Source organism: Anabrus simplex, chromosome 2 (genome assembly GCF_040414725.1).
Source record: "Anabrus simplex isolate iqAnaSimp1 chromosome 2, ASM4041472v1, whole genome shotgun sequence".
NCBI classification, from domain to species: Eukaryota; Metazoa; Arthropoda; class Insecta; order Orthoptera; family Tettigoniidae; genus Anabrus; species Anabrus simplex.
The window spans coordinates 314,680,704-314,696,001 of NC_090266.1; the positions used below are offsets into that span (position 1 = coordinate 314,680,704).

At 40.4% G+C, this 15,298-nt stretch overlaps 1 protein-coding gene across 3 annotated transcripts in view; it reads right to left on the reverse strand.

The window, feature by feature from the left end:
- Positions 1–15,298, reverse strand: part of LOC136862798 (facilitated trehalose transporter Tret1-2 homolog) — a 742,518-nt gene that overhangs the window by 96,381 nt on the left and 630,839 nt on the right. For all 3 annotated transcript variants that reach the window (XM_067139054.2, XM_067139053.2, XM_068226159.1), the window contains one exon: positions 4,630–4,765. In XM_067139054.2, coding sequence (XP_066995155.1) covers positions 4,630–4,765 — 136 coding nt within the window. The remainder of the gene's footprint in view (positions 1–4,629; positions 4,766–15,298) is intronic.

Below are 15,298 nucleotides of genomic sequence, written 5' to 3' on the forward strand. Positions count from 1 at the left end.
TGTTTGACAACTGCGACAATACAAATGAATTTACGTCTGGGATTCCCCAATCTATTAAATGATATACTAAATTAAAGAAAGGAATTAAATTATCCTTTTTATTTTATCACTCATCCCAGGGAATAACAAGATGAGTCAAAATATTAAAGTAAGTTCTTAGGGGGGGGGGGGGTGCATATTTTGTATTGTAAACAATTCGATTCAGTAAACGTTGTCAAACCGTTCTGCATTATATAAAGCAGCTGTTTTTGGTTTGATTTTGTTTGATTCAAAATATTCAAATTTTTTTTGCTATGGGCTTTACGTCGCACCGACACAGATAGGTCTTATGGCGACGATGGGATAGGAAAGGCCTAGGAGTTGGAAGGAAGGGGCCGTGGCCTTAATTAAGGTACATCCCCAGCATTTGCCTGGTGTGAAAATGGGAAACCACAGAAAACCATTTTCAGGGCTGCCGATAGTGGGATTCGAACCTACTATCTCCCGGATGCAAGCTTCACAGCCGCGCGCCTCTACGCGCACGGCCAACTCGCCCGGTTTCAAAATATTAATGAAGTATCCGAATGAAACTCACTTGTCCTACATTGACCTGGAATTATTTTCTTGTGTGGACCAGTCAAAACCAAAGTGTTGTAAGTGACATCCGTTTATTGTTCGCTACTAACAGTTCTCATTAACAAACGCAGCTGTGTTAACTCACTCCCAATAATTCATTTAAAACATAACAATAATGTCAACGTCCACAATAACTACACACAAGATAAACTGGCTTATCTCATTGCATCCACTTCCATTAAAAATGTGTATGTACGTTTAGTCCTCAGCCCGGAGGCTGGTTTGGACCTCAATAGCTCCGCTATCAGCCGCCATAGGTGGCCGAGGCGTCCCTGAAGAGGCGTACCAAGGAAATGAGGAGTGGAGTATTTTCCCGTTGCTTTCCTCACCGAGCCAGAAGTTGCTATTACATCTCAGTCTGCCAAGCTCACTGGAATGCATGCACCAACCGACACCATTCGTAGCACGGACTGACAGCATAAGGAATGGCATTACTAGCATCGATCATACCTCAGTCACTTTCATGTTGTCAAAGCCAAAGATGAGACTGAGACAGATCAATGAAAGTACAAAATCGCTTTAGCACACACCAGAAGACACAGTGCACTGTAAACACTAGGTCTTGCCAGGAAAGGCATCTATTAACAATATTCAGAAAATTAACAAGATAACTCAACGTATCTCATTCTAGCCGGAGAATGTTTTGTATTCCTGAATAATCTGGAATTAAATTTGTCCATTTATTCAATATTATGACGAAATGACTTATCCTGTTAGTGTCGAAGGATAGAGAGCATTGACCTTAATAGGTTACTGCAAGAATGAAAACACCGAAAAGAAGAATTATCTGGTTTTCCGCCGGGGTGAGTGATATTGCATGCCTGAAAAAGCAGAGTATACCACTGCTTTCCACTTGATGTTCTGAGGAAATGTGATGCTGCCATTTTGTCCACAATTTTTTAACTGAACAGATATAAAATGTAAAACCCCGCATTATTCAGTATTTCTCCACTTACTTTAATGATCATTCCAGGGGGGCGTGTTAAATAAATGCACACCACTATACTCAAGCTCAAGGAGTCAGGTCTGCATGAAAACTTGTAAACAGGACATTTTCACGTCTGTGGCTCAATTCATGAGAGTCATTTTCACAAGAACACGAAAAATGTCCGGTATCATAGGAATAATATGTTCAGTATTTTCAATGATATAATCTCCAATTACTTAATACAACACTGCTGTAGTCATGCATTGATAAAAGAACATATTCACAATATACTAGACGGCCACACTCTATAATACTGGATGATTTATTATTCATCTTCTTTGTTTGATTTTGGCCATCTAAGGACTACGGAAAGTAACCCTGTGCATTCATCTTAATCCTTCTTTTCTTGACCTCCAACAGTTCTTCATCCTTTCACTTTGCTGTTTCCTCCTCTCTTGTGTCCAGATATGATTACCTTTCCTCTTTTCCTTCTCCTGGAAAACCTTGAAATTTTGTCTCAATCTTCTGAAAGTTGTTCTACATCGTCTGTTATTCCAATCTCTGTCATATCTCTGTTTTTACTCCTTGGGTCCACTGGTTGCCATTCTTGCTCTTGTAAACATGGCTAAACACTCGTTTTGTCAATCTACTGTTATCCATCCTCATTACGTAACCAAAAAAATTAATTCTCCTATTTCTGATCGTGTCTAACAGCCTTTCATTTTCTTCATCCTTGTATAGATCATTATTCCTCCTATGTCTAAACTCTCTTTCCTTCGTTTTCTACGGTCCCCAAATTTTCCTCAATATTTTCCTTTCGTTTTCTCTATCTCTTCTACTTCACCAGTTTTCGTAGAGAACATGCATTCTGTGACATACAGACTCTGGTTTGATTACTGTGTTGTAGTGTTTGTATCTTAGTGAGTTGATATGCTAGTTCCAGTTTTCTTGCTCTTGATCTGTTTGCCTCCTTATCGAGTCAATTAATCTGATTTAATTCACCTAGGTATTTAAATTTATTAACCTTGTTGATTTTCCCGTACTCTGTTTTCAGCGCTGTGGGTGAATCCCTAATATTTGACATGAATTTAGTCGTCTCAAATGATACCTGAAGTCCAAATTTTCCTGCTATTTCTGCTCTAAGACAGTCTCTATACTTCCAGAGAGGACTGCTATGTCATCAGTAAAGGCCAAACAGCTTACACCAACCCCTTTATGCTTTGAACCTAATCTTATCTCATGGTGGAGTCCCCTTTCTTTAAGTCTTTCTTCCCATACTCTTATTACCTTTTCCAGGACGATATTGAAAAGAATCGAGGAAAGCCCATCTCCCTGCCTGACACCGGTTTTAACTTCAAATTCATCTGAGATCTCTCCCACAAATTTCTCTCTGGACTTTGTTTCATTCAGAGTTTCGCTAATTATATTGACTGTTTTTGTGTCAACTCCAAATTCCTCTAAAATGTTCATTATTATTATTATTATTATTATTATTATTATTATTATTATTATTATTATTATGAACAAATACACTGCAGTTGAGGGTATCCCGGTGGCAATGATTGGTTACAGAAGCATAATATCAAAATTAATTAAAATATACATTACATAATATACAACCAAATTTTACAAGAACTTTTATCAAAACAAGGAAATTCGTTACAACGAAATAAGAATAAAGAAATGCATACATTAAAACAAGAAACACATGACAATTAGAAATTATTTATGAATAGATTAACAAGATAATTAAAAGCATTCGCATAGAAATTCATACAAGAATAGCAAAATAATTAAAAGCATTCGCATAGAAATTCACACAAAGTTTACGGGGGAAAATATTTAAATATTCCCTTCCATGGAACGTAACGTAACTAGAACGCACGATCACTCGTAAATTCACTCAAAATGTACTAAATATTAAGTTACAAGTAGTGTAGTTTAATTGCTAACAATGATATACAAATTCACAGAAAACTTAAATATTTCCACTACTGTTTACTTCTTTCGTGTTTAAGGTCGAACTAATACGTTCATATATTCCGCGGCGATGGGATAGGAAAGTGTTGTGACTTGGGAATACGTAGCCGTAGCTTTAATTAAGGTAGAGCCCCAGCTTTTTTCTAGGATTAAAATGGGAAGCCACGGACATACCTCCTTCAAGGCTACGGATGGTGGGTTTCGAACGCACCAAATCCCGAATGCAAGCCCGCAGGTACACAGATATCACCTGGTATCTTAACACTACGGTTTACAGTATATTGAGCAGTACAGTTCCTTACTACTAGCTTCACATTGTAAATACAGCACTATCGCATAGAATTCCGCATAGAATTCCGCATAAAAATGACAGGATGCTGGAGTCTATGCTAGAAGCATCTTACACTTTTGGGAAAAGGCTCCTGTGCCTGCTGCATGCAGAGCCTTCAATGGTCAATTCTTCGATTTACAAACGAATAGTTTGTTTTCTACTGTCTACCTTTGGCTTTACACAGACGATTGGTCTCGCTTATTTAACTGGCATGTTCTAGTCGACTGTACTTGAAATCATGTCGATGACACTTATTCTCAACAGGTCGTCATAACGGTTTTTATTATGCCTATTGCTTTGACCATTTCACTGACAGTTCTCATAGGCATCATTTGTAAGTTACTACGACAGTCTCTGGTTTTGGTGAAGAATGATGTTCATAAATGGAATCGGAAACGTGGGAATATTTGTACAAAATTAACATGCACATGAGATTCCTCAAGCCGGACAATGTTCTTATGGTCAGAGGCCTCTAGCAGAGACATTTGCACAGAAGAATGACTATCACCAGTGAGTTCAGGGGTTGAAAAAGTTTTCTATACTTACATTGTGGAACATACTTGTTTGCATAACCCTGAAGATATTCATTGTGCTTAAATACAAATAACCCTATTCAATCTGAAGCAATGACATGTACTATTCTTGGTCAATTTCTCACACCCTTGATACAACCATCCTTGAAGCTTGTGGCGTTCTCTGTACATGATACATAATTACTATAAGTAAACTTCCCGTGCAGATTAGAAAGAAGGAAAGTTAAGGATATAACACTTACCCAACCACGAAGACTCCGTCAGAGTGACTTTGATGTCGCTCTCTGGAGCTTCTAGCTGAGGTATCAAGATAGCAGAATATGCCATGGCGACGCCCACCACGATGTGAAAGGATGCAGCGATGACTGAGGCGAAGACCTGGCCGAAAAAGGGCACAAAAATTATTATTATTATTATTATTATTATTATTATTATTACCATCATAATCTACATTACAGGCTGTTATGCATTTCAACTTCAGTCTACACGACTCTGTGAATTAAATACCCACTTCCACAATCTCTTGTTCACTACTAGCTCTGTTAGCATGTTAAGCTCTTCATTTTATCTATAAATCATTCAAACGAGTCTGCCCTCCCTCTGCTTCTCTTAGCCTCCATGGCGAATCCATTGCCCTGCTAGACCAACTATCTTCTTCCATTCACCTCTCATGATCCCACCACCAAAATCGGTCCATAAAGACAGCTTCAGCCATCGAGTTCATCCCTGACTCAGCTTCTATCTCCTAATTTGGAATACCTTCCTGCCGTTTTCCCCACCTGTTTGTAATTCTCGCTGCTGTTTACGTATTTGTTAAGGCTGAGTATACTTCAGCATTCAAGATGAAATTCCCAGAGCACCAAGTTTAGCAGCAGTCTCATCCTAGAAGATCATCTTTGTTCTGTTATTTTCCTTTGTTGCGCACTGCTAAGGCACAGCATCATCATCAAGCAGCACGATACAAAACAAAAGACCTTGTTAAGTGTCAGGTTTGGGTAAAATAACACTTGCTGAAGGTCTATTTCGAGAACAATCGTGTCTTCAGTGTGTCTGCGATAACTTGAATCCGATGAAGTTTTGTGGGCAAAGTCTGCTCGCATGTGATGGATTTGATTCCCAGCTTCGATTTTCTTAAGCTTTTGGTCAGCACTGGCTGCACAAATGTTTAAATGCATGCGGTCGTAATATGTGCAGGTATCTGACCTCGGTACACTAAACGTACAGTAAGTCTGAATTTTGAGTTCAAATGTCCCGATAGTAACTTCACGAACAGATGACATCAAGATGCTCTGCACGGAAGAGTCCCCACATCTTAGTCGCACTTAGGTCGGGATTAAGATATTATTTTGTACTTTAATTCCTGGATTAATGGTTCTCTTGTTTTGCGAATAAAGATATGTGGGGTCTCTGATAACGTATTAGGGCTGTTACAGTGAGTTCCATGTCTGTATTTCAATAGCTTCTCAAACTTAATTTTATTGTGAAGAATCTGTAGCCGGCGTGGTGTAATAGGAAGTATGTCCCATGCAGTCTCTTAATAAACATGTGTTTTGATATTGTCTCCGAGAATGAAGTATTTCACAGAACACATCCATCCTGACAAGGGAGTTAGCACAACTTGCGATCGCAATTACAGGTGATTTGTGGTACTTTAGTTATTTTACGTGTATGCTATGGTCGACCCACGCCGCGCCGTGTCCAAGGTCACCCGACAAAGTCGTCGATGCAACATCTAGGGGAACCAGACAGACATTCCGCATAAGTGCAAGGAAGCTAGAGTAATAGGGATCTCCGTCTGTGTTGTATCTGCTTCGACCGTTCATAAAGTTCCTTCTGTCTGTGGTGTTTCCAACTTCGTAGCGAGTCACTGTCACCGTAATCGTGTGATAATGAATCCTACCAATATAGTGAGTATAATTGTTAGCCATTACAAACACAAACGAAGATCCAGAGAAATTACGGTAAGTGAGAGAAATGCAGCTGCATTCATAATCAGTGTGATAGACGAAAGAGTGTCAACCAATGGTAATACATCAAGAACATACAATAGACTATATTGAAGAATATGAATACCCACAGGAAGACGTATCTGATTGTGAAAACATTATGGACGATCCAGAACCTGACTGCGAGGAAGAGTCGTTAATAAAAAATGATGGAAGCCAGTCGTCTGCGTATCTGACAAGCCTACCGGAGAGGAAAAGGTAGGGTGCTGTATCTTTTGAAAAGGCAAAGGAGATAATTTCATTCCAAGATTCTTGGAAAACCAAACGATTAAGCTTCAGTACAGTACAGAAACGAGATCGTTTGGTGCAGGACGTACATCATGTACGATATTTACGTCACGTAGTAGTAAGAGGGGAGGTAGGCCAGCGCTCAAAACTTCCCCTGCTTGACGATTATGTAGCTGAAAAATTCAGGGTGTCGATAACTGTTCTAGGCGCTAATGTTCACGACAGGAATATTCGTGCTTGGAGTTTAGAAAAGGCTCGAGAGATAGGACTGACTCGATTTACTGGATCCATCCATGGATGGGTTGCACGGTTTAAACAGGGACACCATCTTGGTTCACGGGCAATAACAAAATGTGTAACCACTAAAGCCTGGAATACAGATGGTGACATGAAGGAAACAATGTGACGAGTTTCGCAAAGAGGTAATGTCCTTAATGAATACCATGGAACGTATACAGATTATAATACCGATCAAAGTGGTATACGAAAAGAAATTCACTCATCGTGAACTCTGCATTACTTACAAGGGAGAGAAGTCAGTAAGAAGATCGGTGCGGAGTGATCGCGCAACAACTCATTCTTATACCATCCAACCCGTTACTTCGGCAAGTGGGTACGTGGTTCCCACGTTGCTGGTTATTTACCAGGAACCTAATGGTCAGTTTGGAGTGCGAGTAGCAAGTTGCTTCAAAGTCCGGCCTAATCACGAAACAAATCATGACGCAATTCTTTCAAGATGTCTACTTCCCATATGCAGCACAGGAGACTCTTCTTCTGGTTGATTCCCTGGTGACATATCCTGACAGAACGCGTGTCGATGCTATCCGACCTCAAAATATGGTGTATTCTTGTAGAATACTGTTGACTGCAACTGCGAGTTCACTGCATTAGCTTTACTGCACCTTGATTCAATCTCACTTACTATACTACTGTGCCATATCATATATGCCCCAAATAGTAATAATATAATATGGTGTAATATTGAGTATTTAATACAAGAAGGAGTCATGGTGTAATATAGAAGTTGCGTAATGCAGTATTCCGGCAGCGCGTGGCTTCAGCAATAACTTCTTACCTTTCATAGCAACAGCGAATATCTCGGGTATTCAGTATGATTCAATCGGGGATTTACGAGTGTGTTTGAGAGCGGCCGATTATGAAAAGGACCAATCACGGCCCGGGTAGCGATAATGCGGAATGAAGGGATCTACAGAAAAAAAAGAAGACAGTCTTACCAACTTTGAAATTTACAGTGCTGCACTGCTCCTGATTTTATTAGGTAATCTGTTATAAAGCCATACTCTGTGACTGCCCCTTTTTAGAAAACAATAATTGATCGAGAAATGCATCTATGCAAGCTAAGGGCGCCAATCTTTAAGTTGATGACTTTAAGACAAAAATTTATAATAAAGCTTGGACGGACTCTCATCACAGGGATCACTGCACTAATCATTAAGCAGGAGAATTAGAAATCAAAAGGCTAATTAAGGCAGATTGATTAAAGTGAACTAGGAAAATACTATTTATTATATTGAATATAAATGACGACGGTTTAACGAGAACTGAATTTTAAATAGGAAATGAATTTAACAAAAAAATTGAATGACTCTACTTCGCGAAAACTTGCAATATTTTTAACTCGCTTGCTCACCATGTAGTCTTGTTCTGCTGGCCCTTGGAAAGCTTCCATCCTTGTAGCTGGAACATCACCGGTCGTCTTTGAGATATCTTCATCTGCAGCTAAGTACCATTCCTGCCTTGCAAATTGCATCAACCACTAATTGGATGATGGCTTTGAAACTATCACTCCCTGTTATGCTCTATCCCATATATTGGAGATGAGCCCTAAATCATAGTTAGAAAAACCTCCTTGGGTTATGTGGAGAGGATACTCAATTAACAATCCTTCCAACTTTACTGAAAATGTGCACTGAAGTTTCATTTCTATCTAGTTTAATGCTACCTATTATCTTAGACTGGTATAAACTGGTCTAATACAGAGCTGTTCGTACTTCCTGATGAGAGTGGCTATACACCCATCATTCAGAAATTCCTAAGTACCACGTCGTGGTAACGAAGTAATGAATGTAGAAGTGATAAACTATCACACTAGTCCACTATGGTACAACAACCATAAGACAAGTTATCAGACCTAAAGCGAAATACAAGATAGAAGAAGAATCAAGAATCATGCCAAGAGCTCCAACACGCCCTTTTATAACCTTTTCTGGCTCTCATTACAGGTCGCTACACGTGGTCCAATCAGTTGACACGTCTCTCCCCACTCCAGATATTAAAGTTGATGGGTACCAACCATGATATTAACTGTTCTTCTATTAGCCCTTTCACTCAGTATCCATGGCAACATGACGCTCCTTTGAAAATATAGGCGGTGATCAGTTTGAATTATTCTGGTCGAAATACAGTAGCTGTCGTTACAACGCTTGAACACGTGCTCGCTTTTCCCAGAATTTGATGTCTAAATTTGTCCTTCCTTCTTCCTCAGTGATGTGGCAAGATAGAGGAAAATCTACTGCAAGTTAAATTTAAACGAATGTCGCAAGAATCTAAGTTAATATTAGGATATTCAGCCCTCGTTTACAAGTCGAAGTTACAAAGTAATGAAATGATAGTGAGCAAATGATCAAACATGAATTAAAATAAAATTACATACCAAGATAAATATCATGACGTTAAATTCCTGAATTAATTACACATAATAAAATTAACATAATTACACTGTGACGTCTGGAACGTTACAACTCCACGTTTTTGATATGAAACAGAAGCAAGTTAAACATTAAAAACTACCTGTAGACAGTTGTAATATTTAATTTGAATTAATAAAGTAATTAACATATTTCTTTTGAATCAGCGCTTTTGCAGAGTAAGTGGGCGAGCAATAGCATCATCGCATCAGTGGAATCCCCGATGATATGACTAATACCGGAAGTTTTGTGTATATAGCAGCTTCTGGAGATGGAAAGCTCACTATCTTGAAGCTGATAACTGTGCGGGTCGGTGTTCCTTATATTCAGCCAGCGTTGTATGAAAGTAACTTTTACAGTGACGATTTTTAATCGAACAAGTATATATAGTTTGTGAAAGCTGAAATGTTATTGTTTTGAGAATATAATACCTATATGCAAGTGAATATAACTAAGACGATAGTTACTGTCGACATTTCCGAACCCGTATATGTAATTGGCATTTGGATTGTGCAAATACCGTGATCGGTACGCGTCCGGTAATCGCGAAAAACGTGTGCGAATCGTCGTTATCGTTCCGGTACAATCTAATGGTGTGTGCGGAGCACCACATTTCAAGGATGATGGAAGAAGAAAGGACCTGCAGTGTATTTGATAACGCCATGCAGTTTGTTGCAAATATGGCGTAATTTTCCAGACACGGCGGCCTGGGACCATGAAGAAGCTGAGACAAACAGATAAGTTCATCTTAAAAACCTTCTAGGCATGTTTAGATAGAAGAAATTAGGCTAATACGATCCTATTATAGATTAATTGTAAATGCCAGTCCTTTTGTGGCTGAGCTATGTTTTCTTTTTATAGTTTAATGCCATGTTTAAGGGAAGATGCATGTTTGAACCCTGATTTTTATATATTATTTTATTTCCTTTTTATTAGATGGGAAAGAGGGAAACGTTAGTTGTAGATGAGGATATGTTTGTCAAGAGGTAACTGTGTATTCCATATTTTTTGTAACAAGATCTAGACTCTTTTATTAAGAAGGCTGCACAGCCTAAAGCGTGTTTTGGGATAAATTTCAGTAGGGAACATTTTATTTAAAGGCATGTAGCATGTTTACAGGAGTGGAACCAGCGTGTACGTGCATCGTTGAACTAGTATCTTTTAGATCGGCAAAGAAGGATAGCTAATTGGTACTGTGTTATAAATTTACAAGAAAAAGGCAAGATTAGCCGGATACTGAGATTACAATGTGTGTTTATACAGGACGTGGGTGCCTGGTATATAAAAGAGGGGAAATGTAATGGTGTTAGCTGCATGATAAGCGAAAGAGGCTTGATTTGCCATGAATGTTCAGTGATAATATAAGAGTCGAACCCATGGACTCCAAAGTGTTAGGCCAGATGTACCGTATGTCGTATCATAGCTGTGTTAAATTGGAATATGTATTTAAGGCCATATGAATGTGAATTGTGGTGCCTTAAGTTGAGTTCAAGGCCTTGTGTTAGTTTAATGAGCAGAGAAGTGAATGGCAGCGTTAATTTATATTCCCAGATATATTAAAATCTCTCAGGCAGGAATTACCAATCCAATTAGTTAGTTTATTTTTCTTGCGAGGCAGGATGCTTCATAGCTGGCTCATTAGAAGTGTTACTTGAGTTAAAATTTGGCGTGTCAAGTGAAGACCAACATATGGACAGCTGAGCCAGGAGTTCTGTGTTCTTTCAATATGAAGGAGTTTAGCATCTTATTGCTTGTATTTCAGATAACGGATACACAGATTTTTTTTGTTTATTTTATTTGCATATACTTTACAGGTTTCTTTGAAGTGTTTTGTTTATATTGAATTGTGATATATGTTCATTGCTGATCATGTCATTATCAACGTTGATAGAGACTTGTTCTTAAATACGAGTTCGAAGCTCATTTTACTGGGAAGTAGGCTTTCATGCCATCCAATTTGTAACAGAGCGGTCTGTTAGTAAATTCTGTGTAGCTATAAGTTAGGACCCTGAAACGTTGATTTGTTGATTAGTGTTGTATATATAATTTTTAATTATGGATCGGATTTAGCATAATTTTATTCTGTCGCGGCATGTCCTAAAACCGTAAATGGAACGATATCCGTCAGGATTCGATAAGATGAACTTAACTACGTTGAATCGAGGCGAAGTGTGTATTTTCTTCCCCAGGTCGTTGTTTTTATTTTGTAAATATGTTTATTTAAAAAACGGGATATTGCCCGTCTTTTTGTAATAATCTTTGCGTTAATTATGTGCACGGCACATATTGATTTTCTGGCATTTATTTGAGCCATATTATATTTGTTTTTATATTAATTTGTTTATTTTCGATTCTTAATAATGTTTTTCTTTGATAATAAACCCATCTTAACCCTTATTTTGATTTTCATTTCCGAATTATGTTACTGTTTCCCGTTTACATACCCATGGTATAATTTTTATCCTGAGACTTTTAATTTATTTTTGCCCTGATCATATTTTTACGAACCGAACATGCAGCTCTCCGATTGGACTGTATTTGTAGACTGTATTTTAGACGGGAACGGTACACTACCATCCTCGGAGAATACACATCCTAAATACTTGAAATGATCTACCTGATCCAGTTTTCCATTCCCAATCTGACATCAGGTTTCCTTCCCACTGACATCACTTTAATCATGGAAATGCTCATTTTCATATCACACAAGATTGCACACTTCCAGCGCAGTCTGCCATTAAGGCGAAGTCGTTAACTGCTTATTGCATTTCCACCTAACTGAATCTCTCCCCGCCACTTTATACCTTTCAGTCGGTGTTCCATGTAAACTATGAACAATAGAGGTCAAAGATTACAGCCTTGTCTAACCCCTGTAAGTACCTTCAACCAAGAATCCTTTCTACCCTCAATTCTCACTGCAGTCCAATTGTCAACATCGGTTTACTCATTTGATTAATAAATACAAACATTAATTCTGAAATGTAAGAAGAACACGTAATCAGTTCCTCTCACCTAACACTGCCGCGTACTAAATAAGATAATGTACAAAAGTTATAAAATAATGTCAATCAAAGACTCGTTGTCTGAATGGTCAGCGTACTGGCCTTCGGTTCTGAGAGTCCCGGGTTCGATTCCAGGCCGGGTCAGGGATTTTAACTTTCATTGGTTAATTCCAGTGGCTCTGGGTCTGGGTGTTTGCACTGTCCCCAACATCCCTGCAACTCACACACCACACATAACACTATCCTCCACCACAATAACACGCAGTTACTTACACATGGCAGATGCCGCCCACCCTCATCGGACGGTCTGCCCTCCAAGGGCTGCACTCGGCTAGAAATAGCCACACGAAATTAATTAATTAATTAATTAATTTAATCAAAGACTGAAATGAGCACTACATTCTACGAAAGTAATTCTACTACAATCAGCATTTTACTTTACGTTAAGTAAAATACAGTACTTCAAGTGCAATGTTTGTTGTTTATTTACAGGCCATATTGATAGGGCAAGGCCTTCAATGAGCTCGTTCTGTCGGTGTTACTTACTTCAGCACCTTTGGTTTTAGGCAGAGTCAAGTTTCTTAACTTCTACCGTTTAGAGAATTCCAGCATTTCAATATTTCAGTGTGTTACAAAGTATGACAGAGTTGCTTGAAACTTATTGACTGGATAGTTTTCTCACTTGCTCTTCTTTCGTTTGAAATTAGTGTAAACGGTCCTTTTTTTCAATTGAGCTTCTTATAACGGCTCAATAATTGCTTAAATATGACACAATTTGTAACGATTCGCAATGTTTATCTGAATATTTTGGAAAACTAGAGAGTTACTCGTTTTACAGCTTTTGGAATGGCCGAGATGCAGGAAATTTTCTCTCGTAGGTGTTCTGTTAGGAGCCGAACTTCGACATTATGGTCAATAACTCCGTGTACCTTATCACCGCATCTGTACTGGTGTACATACACTGACTGACAGAGCAAATGCAACACCAAGGAGGAGTGGTTCGAAAGGGATGAAAGTTGGGGAAAAAACAGAGTCGGCACGGAAGAATAATTGATGTTTATTTCAAACCGATATGCAGGTTACACAATGCGCACGGCATCGACTCAGTAGGATGTAGGACCACCGCGAGCGGCGATGCACGCAGAAACACGTCGAGGTACAGAGTCAATAAGAGTGCAGATGGTGTCCTGAGGGATGGTTCTCCATTCTCTGTCAACCATTTGCCACAGTTGGTCGTCCGTACGAGGCTGGGGCAGAGTTTGCAAACGGCGTCCAATGAGATCCCACACGTGTTCGATTGGTGAGAGATCCGGAGAGTACGCTGGCCACGGAAGCATCTGTACACCTCGTAGAGCCTGTTGGGAGATGCGAGCAGTGTGTGGGCGGGCATTATCCTGCTGAAACAGAGCATTGGGCAGCCCCTGAAGGTACGGGAGTGCCACCGGCCGCAGCACATGCTGCACGTAGCAGTGGGCATTTAACGTGCCTTGAATACGCACTAGAGTTGACGTGGAATCATACGCAATAGCGCCCCAAACCATGATGCCGCGTTGTCTAGCGGTAGGGCGCTCCACAGTTACTGCCGGATTTGACCTTTCTCCACGCCGACGCCACACTCGTCTGCGGTGACTATCGCTGACAGAACAGAAGCGTGACTCATCGGAGAACACGACGTTCCGCCATTCCCTCATCCAAGTCGCTCTAGCCCGGCACCATGCTAGGCGTGCACGTCTATGCTGTGGAGTCAATGGTAGTCTTCTGAGCGGACGCCGGGACGGGAGTGCAGGCCTCCTTCAACCAATCGACGGGATATTGTTCTGGTCGATATTGGAACAGCCAGGGTGTCTTGCACATGCTGAAGAATGGCGGTTGACGTGGCGTGCGGGGCTGCCACCGCTTGGCGGCGGATGCGCCGATCCTCGCGTGCCGACGTCACTCGGGCTGCGCCTGGACCCCTCGCAAGTGCCACATGTCCCTGCGCCAACCATCTTCGCCACAGGCGCTGCACCGTGGACACATCCCTATGGGTATCGGCTGCGATTTGACGAAGTGACCAACCTGCCCTTCTCAGCCCGATCACCATACCCCTCGTAAAGTCGTCTGTCTGCTGGAAATGCCTCCGTTGACGGCGGCCTGGCATTCTTAGCTATACACGTGTCCTGTGGCACACGACAACACGTTCTACAATGACTGTCGGCTGAGAAATCACGGTATGAAGTGGGCCATTCGCCAACGCCGTGTCCCATTTATCGTTCGCTACGTGCGCAGCACAGCGGCGCATTTCACATCATGAGCATACCTCAGTGACGTCAGTCTACCCTGCAATTGGCATAAAGTTCTGACCACTCCTTCTTGGTGTTGCATTTGCTCTGTCAGTCAGTGTATTTGTAATTAATTCGAGCCGGGAATGAGAAGGCAGCAGCTGTGACCTCCACGTTGGATCTTTCTGGAAGTAGTAATTACTTGTAGACAGGCCGATAGTGTGAGTCTAACGCACGTCACCTCTCGGTAGATTTCTAGATGATGTGAGTATCACGTCCAGCTGCATGGCTAAGTGGTTAGCGTGCTGGCCTTTGGTTACAGGGGTCCCGGGTTCGATTCCCGACACGCAGGTCGCCTACGGGAGTCAAATAAAAACCTGCATCTGGCGACCCGAACATGTCCTGGAACACTCCCGGTACCAACAGCTAGACGCCATTTCCTTTTTTTGGTGATTATCACGTTCGAAACTTCACAGCGGGATTTTAATGCTCCATCAAACATGAATCATCTCGTAAGGAAGTTTAATATGGCAGCATATCCCTCTTACATTCAATACAAGACGATTATTACGCTGAGATGAGTCGTTCAATTAATGGCTTGAGCCTCTTCATATTTCATGATCAGGTCAAAGAAAAGGGCTGACAACTGATATTTTCGTTATAAGGAAAATTATTATTCGTGCCCTTAATTATGGTACAGCCCCAC